This window comes from Miniopterus natalensis, chromosome 1, assembly GCF_054644295.1.
Source record: "Miniopterus natalensis isolate mMinNat1 chromosome 1, mMinNat1.hap1, whole genome shotgun sequence".
NCBI classification, from domain to species: Eukaryota; Metazoa; Chordata; class Mammalia; order Chiroptera; family Miniopteridae; genus Miniopterus; species Miniopterus natalensis.
The window spans coordinates 160,415,595-160,424,170 of NC_142081.1; the positions used below are offsets into that span (position 1 = coordinate 160,415,595).

Sequence of the window (8,576 nt, forward strand, 5' to 3'; positions counted from 1 at the left end):
AAGGAAGAAAGAAAAAAGAGAAAAAGGACAGGAGTCCTTCCCTCTCCTCCCTCCCCCTTTTCCATTTTCTCTTTTCTTTCCTCTCCTCCACCTCCTCCTTCTCCTCCCCTGCCCCTGAAACCATGATGCAACACCCAGACGCCCTTTTAGCACCATGGCTTTCTTTACCTGCTGGAATAGTGGGCACAGAAAGCTCACAACTGAGGCCCTCTCTGGGCATAGCCCATGGCCTAAAGGAGCTGTCGCACCCAAAGCTATGCCCACCCTCCAGGGGTGCCTCATATCTAATGGCTGGTCAATGGAAGGATACAGAGATGCCTTCCTTGGTGCAATTCGGAATAACCCTGAAAGGCCATCCCAGCTCCAGAGCTTCTCATAGAACCATCTGAATCTTTTGTCTTAACAGCAACTCTTCCCCTGCCCAACTCTGCTTCTGTACTTCCTGCAAGGCTGAAAGCATCTCATCTTTGTAATTTCTATATCGTAAGGATCCTGCACAGGGTCCATTATGTAACAGGCTTATCAATAAATGATCTCAAACCTATTGATATTCGATAGATGAATGTTTATAAGAAGGAAAATACATCATACATTTTGATAATGTTAGCACATAATTGATAAAAATATAGCAAAATATGAATGCATTGATTCCAGAAGCTTCCTAAAAAAAGAATGGTGGAAAAAATTCTTAGAAGCACTAAAATTAATCATTCATTCCTAGATGGAAAGAATATAGATAAATCTGAAAAAATAAACTGTTAAGCTCTCAGTCTTCTCATTTGTCAAGGGAAGTTTGAATTAGGAGACCTGGGAAAGCAATTAATATTTATCAAGCATCTCCTTGTTCCAGAATAGCTCTTAAAGCCTGAGAGATATATATTATTGTACTGATTTTACAGATGAGAAAACTGAGGGATGAAGATGTCAAATAAACTGCCAAAGTCGCATAGCTAAAAATACTCAAAACTAGATTTGAAATACAGTTCCTCTGACTTTGTACTGCACTACAAATTATAAAGAAATATCACTGGCCTCTCTTGCTGAAAATGAATCAACTATTTTTCTTTTGATCCAACTCTAAAGGTGGGTCAAAAACAATCATCATGTAACCAAACCCCAAGTTCAGCCACCTGCTGCCATAAAGCCAAGCTCGTGAAGCAGGTGCTGGTGAAAAAGGAAAAAGGTTTATTCAAGTGCTGGCATCTCAAGAAGATAGAGGAATGTTGTCCAAAGCCCATCTCCACATCTCAGTGTAGGTAGAGGTTTTTATAAGGAGGGAGAAGTAAAGCAAAACAAAAAAGATCATGGCGGGGGCGCGGTTAAAAGGTTCTCTACATGCAAGTCAGCACAGTCCATTCCAGTAAAGATCTCAAAACCGGTCAAGTGATGGTCTGGCGTGCGTCATCCTGGTCTTCATCATCCTGGTTCTAAAGTCATTCTGGTTCTACAGTTGAAGGTTAGGAAATCTCCTGAAACTGGGATGACTGAAGGTCAGAGTCTGCATCTTCTGAAGTTGGTTCCTAGGATTCTTATACAAACATGCCATTCATCTACAAGCTACGTATTAGTCAGATTCAGCATTTTCAGAAAAAATGTGAAAAGAATGGTCGAGTGGGTTACAATTCCTGACTGTTACAATCATACACACTTATGTGTCAGTGGAAACATATTTATTAAGAACATGGATTTTTCAATGTTGGGGGTAATTTTGCAATGTCTCAATATTTAAACTTTCTAGAAACAAAATTTTATGCCTAAATGCTAGGTCTTTCTATGTTATTACTTCACTCTACATATTTGAAGTATGAACCGCCCTTCTGAAAAATATACTATTAATTTTGCTGACTAAAAGCCACCCATGACCACCTGCCAACAATTAGCATCATGTGCACTTTCCTTGTCTTCCGTGATTTAGTCAGGGAGGCAAACTGAAATCCCCAGATGCTCCTTCTGTCTGGTAAATTTCTCAATTGTAACATCCAGGAAGGACTTTTGAGGTTATGTACAATATGAGTTACCCAGAGCAATTCTTTTCCTTGTGCAAGAATTAAAACTATCATAGAAAAACAATACCACTAGTCATATTTATCATAGATCTTGTCATACCTTCAGTAATTGAAGAATAATGTGAATGTGTCACACCCAGAGGCATGCAGGAAAGTCTGGTAGAATGAAAGGCATTAATTACACATTGAAATTGTCTGGATTGGAGCAGTAACATAGAGTAGATTTTAGTTGACACTTGTTCAATTCCCAGTGATTTAATATATGAGAGTGTTTTAGGTGGATAACAGAGTGAAAATAGTATTTTTGGGGTGTGTGTGAAGAAAATATTAAGACATATGCCTAGAAGTCATACATTAGATTAATTTTTTCCAGATATATTAGTTCTTGAGTTCGCTAGTGGAGGGATCAAAAATTGATGAGTAACAACTGTCATTGAGGTTTTTGTATAGGTTATACTTCACTAATATACTGTAATTTATTTTCTTTATGGAATCACCAATTATAACATGAGCACGACAAATAGAATTGCAAGGATATTACCAATAGGTCTTATTCTATGATTTATAAACAAACTAAACTTATAATCTTTCATTTTGGAAAAGCAAAGATCTTAAATAACAATAAAGAAAGGTAAACCAGTGATGTTTATTACTTTGCAAAATATGTATTTCACCCACTCAAAGGAAATTTAATTTGCTTTCATTATTATCAGGCATTTATTCATTGAGTATGTTGGGGCTGATATCCAAAATCAGGCCTTGTTTAAAACACTGAAATTTATAGTTTAAAATTTATGGTTTTTGATGTTTCCCCATGATTAGTGTATAATTCATAGGTTCAAACAAACAAAAAGGTACTATTTAAAATAGTAAAAACAGACCTCAGAAGTTTAATATATATATATATATTTTAATTTGAGTTATTTTATACTTTCTATATTGTTGAAAAACTGTCAGTAAACCCATCTCTTTGAATCTACTCTCTAGGTTTTTTCATATCTCTGTATCTCTCTATCTCTGTTTCTCTCTCTTTGTGCTACATATATATGCATATATATATGCTAGTAAGTAATAAAATAAAATACATTAATTTAATTGATATTTCATGAATAAGGAGATGAAAAGATGTAGAATAACAGATTACACACAGATATCCTAATGACATGTTAGCAATACTAATATATACAAATACATGCCAATATAAGCATGTATAATGTATTAATTTAATTGGGGGGAATGTGTGTATAAGTATACTAGTTGGATTACTCTCTTTTTTTGTTGTTTTTGTGCTTTTCCTAAGAATGAGCTATTTACCTGAAATTGCTGTTTTAATACTAGAGAGACAGTGGGATTTGTTTGGCCTAGACCAGGCACCTGTTTAAGCATCTACTGTGAGCTAAGCACTGTCCTAGGAACTGAGATGAGCATGATAAGCATTTTCTCTGGCCTGATGGGGCTTACAGTGAAGTTGGAATAGACATTAGACACTATAGTCAGGATGGTGACAGAACGTTATAAGGGAAAATAATAAAGTTTTTATGAGAATATAAAAAGGGCATTAATGTGGTGAGGGAGAGGGTCAGAGAGGCAAACTGGCCTCAAAGGAAGGGTGGGAGTCAGCCAGGTGGAAGTGAGGGGTAGGTGTTATAGGTTGAGGGGGCCACATGCGCCACAGGCCTTGTTGGATTACTCACAGGCAAGAAGGAGAAAAGAGGGTAAAGGAATTTAATTTACTTGACATTTACCATGAACCAGGTTATTGATTTTAAGACACCTGAGCCTCTGGATAATTTATTAATTTATTAAGCCAATCTGTGTCAGGTATGGGAGATGAAGAGGGAAGTGAAATATGGTCGATGTTCTGGGAGAGCTCTTAGGAAAGTAGGGCAAGGACACTTCTAAACAAGTAAAAGCAATGCAGTATTTGCCGCTGAAATAAGTTCAAGTATCTAAAAGATGCTATGGAAACGTCAAAATAGAAACCGTGCATTCTGTGAGGAGTGTCAAGGAAAACTTTGTGAAGGAGGTATTGTTCGAGCTGAGTGCAGGAGGATGCCTAAGCTTCCTCCTGGAGGCAGAAGCAGAAAGCCACTGGCAGATCTAGGCCCTCGCAAACGCAAACGCAAACGCACAGATCCGGGGAAGAACTAAACCCCTGCCTGCAAAGATGGGAAGGAAAAGTGAGGCTGAAGGAGGAACCGGGAGTTGGACGAGGCTGCATGTAATTTGCCGTGATTCCCGACTTATTTCATGCCTGGGGAGTAGGAAGCCAGTCGAGGCTCTAAGGTAAGGAAGTCTCACCTATTAGTGTTTTCTGAAGAACCCAGAGGGCATTGGTCCTATCAAAGGGGTAACTGGAAAGGCTGAACTAAGGCAATGGCTTTGGGAAATAAGGGTCCTTCCTGCTAGACAGAGAGCAGTTAATTTTCAAAATAAGGTAGAATTAAAGAAAAATACTATTTTTATAACAGTATAAGAAGGAAGAAGCAATGTGAACAAATTTTTTAAATCTTTTATTTTTTTCCAAAGAATAAAAAGTGCTATAAGCCAATGAAATACACAGTTAAAAAGTACAATTTTAACATAGTAAATGTGATGCATCTGTGATTCTTTATAACAAAATGGTCAAATCCTTAAAAGATATAACATAAGCATCTATAAATCTTAGCAGTGCTGTGCATTTTAAAAACAAAAACAAAGTGATGAGTTTATATTCAAATAGCTCACATATATTTTCAAAAATATCAGAGTACAGATCATTAAGATTGCCTTATTCTTAAGAAAACTAAAATAATGTATTTATACAAAAACTAGCAATAAGGAGTTTACCTAAGCAAATATTTAGTGATTAAAATCCTAGTACTCCTAATAAAATAGTTAATAAATACAATATAAAAGTCAAAGCTTAATGAGTAGGTCATGACATTATGCCATACTAAGAAGACATCAAATGTCTAAAGGTGTAGGAAAATAATATATTACTCCTTATAGAATTTAAACATTTCAAAATTCTAAATAAGGGAATATATTCTACATGCATAGCTGTATGATGTGCCCAGCTTTCCAACGCAATATAACTGAAACAGGATCCCAGGGTAAAGAGTAGGGAAATTCTCTAAGCTACTCCTCAAGAAATAATACTAAAATAACTACAATTTCATGGGAAGGGAGGGGTAACAGTTTCTCTTCATATATAGCATTCCAAAGAAATATCAGTCACCTATTAAACCCACAGCCTTTTCAGTAACGTTCTAGGGAACATATTCTAGAAAGAAACTAGTCACCTTGAAAGAATAACAACCAGTGAGTGATTTCTGACTCACTGTTTAGTCAATTACCAAAGGTTTCAATAGCACAGCAGATAAAATAGCAGCAATTAAGTAGCAGTAAATACTATGTAACACACTTCATAAGCTGAGCAGAAAGCCGCCGGGCAACCCTAGGTCCCTTCTCCCAGGCATCTCCCAGTGGAGAATTCAGGAGGAACCCCAACCCCTCGGAGAAAACCGGCCTCTGCGTTTCGTCTGCGCTGGGACAGAGACCCCAGAAAACTGCTCCGCTGCAGAACTGGGCAGTTTTTCCAGTGCACGATCCTTTCCCTTAGTTTTTCTGCTTTCCACTGTTGAGAAAAAAAATTACATCCGTTTAACCAAATTTCCACACTCCTGTGCACACCAACTCGTTTTCAAACCACCGAGCTTAAGATCAGTAAAGAGCGGAGGGCGGACTCGGGACTACACCCGCAAACCCCGTGCGCCTTAGTCACGGGTCCCGGGGAAGATGGGTGCTCAAGGCCTTCCCAGGACGTTCTGCAACAGCGTTCCCTTGGGTCCTGAGCAACCTTTTTTAAAGAATGGGCTGGAGGTGGTAGCCGGGCCCACGCACGGAATCAAGGCCCTTGGCTCCACTCCAAGGGAGGTGAAGCCCAGGAAGATCAAAGCCGCAGGTACCTGTCCAGCATTTTCTGGATGATTTTCTTGATCAAAGGCGCTTCAGTGTCCAGACACACTTGCTTCCCGTTCTTCAAGGTGGCTCTGCGGGAGAAAAGAAAGGAGATGCAGGCGCGCTGGCCTCGGGTGGGACCCAGGCCCGGCCGGGCGCGCACTCACATCATTTCCACCCTGGGGCACTGCGGCCCGGAGGGGACCATCTCCAGGCTGCTGATCATTTTGGGGTGGACCTTGGGCATGAGGGTGAGGCACACGCAGCGCAGCTCTCGGGCTACCACGACCGCGGAGGGACCGGCTGCGGCTAAAGGGAGACAGTTAGAGGCGGGCGCGGGAAGCGCCCCCGGCAGCGCGCGCGGGACCCTGCGCGCCCCGGACCCTGCGCGCCCGGGACCCGGCGGGGGCGGGACCCGGCGGGGGCGGGGGCGGCCCGCGGGCCGGGAGCGCTCACCGCGGGCCCCGGGCGCCGTCAGCAGCAGCAGCAGCGCGAGCAGAGCGCGCAGCCGCCCCGCAGGGCTGGGGACGCGGGTGGCGCTTCCTGGCGGGAGACTCATGGCGGCGGAGAGGCGGCGGGCTCGGCGAGGAGGAGGCGCGGGGGTGAAGGTCCGGGCGCTGTGCAGGCCCCGGGCCCGCGCATCCCTTATATCGGCCTTCGCCCCTTGCTCGGGCAGGAAGCTCGGCCGTGGGATGCTCGGGAAATTCCCTGCCCGCGGGGGGGCGGGGGGCGGGAGGAGGCGCCCGGGTCCGGAGCGCGCGGGCGCGGGCGCGGGGCTGCTCCAGCTGGGGCGGGCGCCGGGGCGCGGGGGGCGCGGGCGGGGCTGGGGGGCTGCTCCCGCGGGGGGTGGGGGCAGTTCTGCGGGGTGTCATCCTCGGGCAGCTTCTGGGGAACAGAGCGCCCTAGGAGGTGCCCCCATCTCCATCCAAAGGGGAAAACTGGAACCAAAGCAGCGGGAGGTCTGACTCTGGAAAAGTTTATGATCTTCCTAATCCCTGATATGTTGTTGTTGTTGTTATTATTATTATTATTATTATTACCCAAGAAGTAGGGGCCGCGATTGGGGCCGGCTGCACCGAGAGCCTGCTCTGCTCCTTGCAGGGGGCGGTCTGGGTTTCACACGTTGGTTCATGACCCTTTGAACCTCTGTAGAAGCCCAGACGGTGCGGTGGAAATGCCCGCGCTCCCTCTGCACGTCCGCGGCGGGAACAGGCTCCCAAGCCGGCTGCCGGCTGGAACCCGACCCTGTAACTCTGCAGCCTGGACCCTGCGCCCTGGAGACCGGCCCTGCTCCCCCCGACGGCGCTGCGGACGGGGCCCAGCCTGCCCCCTGCGCCCTGGAGACCGGCCCTGCTCCCCCCGACGGCGCTGCGGACGGGGGCCCAGCCTGCCCCCTGCGCCCTGGAGACCGGCCCTGCTCCCCCCGACGGCGCTGCGGACGGGGGCCCAGCCTGCCCCCTGCGCCCTGGAGACCGGCCCTGCTCCCCCCGACGGCGCTGCGGACGGGGGGCCCAGCCTGCCCCCTGCGCCCTGGAGACCCGGCCCTGCTCCCGCGACGGCGCTGCGGACGGGGGCCCAGCCTGCCCTCCCCGGGGCTCCTCCGCCGGGGTCACTGGCCCAGCCCAGAGAGGCTGCGGGCTGACGGGGTCAGGGGCCCATGGGGAAGTCTGCCCTAGAGATTGGAATCCTTTCTGTAGCAAGACGGCACCCACTCCGGCTTCACTCAGACAGCAACATGGAAGGGGAGGGTGACTCACACAAGCCTCTGGAACCATCTACCTTCGTGATCACTGGTGTGACCATGGCCATGTCAACAGGCCGGCTCTGGTCTGCAGCGAGCCCAGAGCTGCCCCCTAAATTTGAGGGGTGAAGAACACCCAGATTTCTCTGCTTCCCCTTTCTCTCTCTGTTATCTGTGGGAGCAGTTAGAACCCTGAAGTTTTAATAGCCAGGCCTTTTACATGTCTAAATCCACGGCCTGCATAGCTATCATATTAGAGTAGCATGTTGACCTTATTTCATGAAAATCTAACTAGATACTCTCTTGGATTGTTCTCAAGGCCCTTGTCCTCACAGTAGTTCCGCAAAGGCAATCGGTGAACGTAATAGCAATCAGAAACCAGTCATGGAACAAAAGTCCCTTCCTTGTCTCCCATGACCTGGGGAATTTTATTAAACTCCACTCATCTTCTTGGCAGGACATCACCTCCATTGGTGAGCAAGGAGGAGGTGTCAGAGGCTTTCAGAACACTTAGGCTGGAAGGAAACAAGACATTCTCTAGTCGAGGAGGGCTGAGAGCTTTGGTCTCACTTTGTGGGAAGCTGAATGGGAAGGTCTCTTTCCTGCACAGCTTCCCGATACAATCAGCATCATACCTGACTCAGCTCATGCAATCTTTCATCCTTCTGGGGAGTGAAAATCTAGAAAAACAGCCTACAGACTTATTATATTGACTTTTTACAGATTAACATGCATCTAAAGACAAAAGATAAACTTCACTAATGTGGATAAGATAAGACTTCAAAATGTGACTAAAAATCTTGGACAATTAAATTCAACTTAACCATAAGGGATAAACCACAGTATAATAAGATTTTGTGGTGGGAAAAAGTTTGATGACATAGGTT

The 8,576-nt window shown here is 45.4% G+C and overlaps 1 protein-coding gene across 1 annotated transcript; it reads right to left on the reverse strand.

Annotated features, from left to right (window-relative positions):
• Window positions 1-5,552: 5,552 nt before the first annotated feature.
• On the reverse strand, window positions 5,553-6,507 carry LOC107534486 (alveolar macrophage chemotactic factor-like). The gene is made up of 4 exons (XM_087816467.1): window positions 6,405-6,507; window positions 6,116-6,257; window positions 5,957-6,040; window positions 5,553-5,625 (listed from the first exon to the last, which is right to left on the reverse strand). Exons 1-4 carry the CDS (start codon window positions 6,505-6,507, stop codon window positions 5,607-5,609), a joined length of 348 nt encoding a protein of 115 aa, XP_087672593.1. The 3' UTR covers window positions 5,553-5,606.
• Window positions 6,508-8,576: the final 2,069 nt, after the last annotated feature.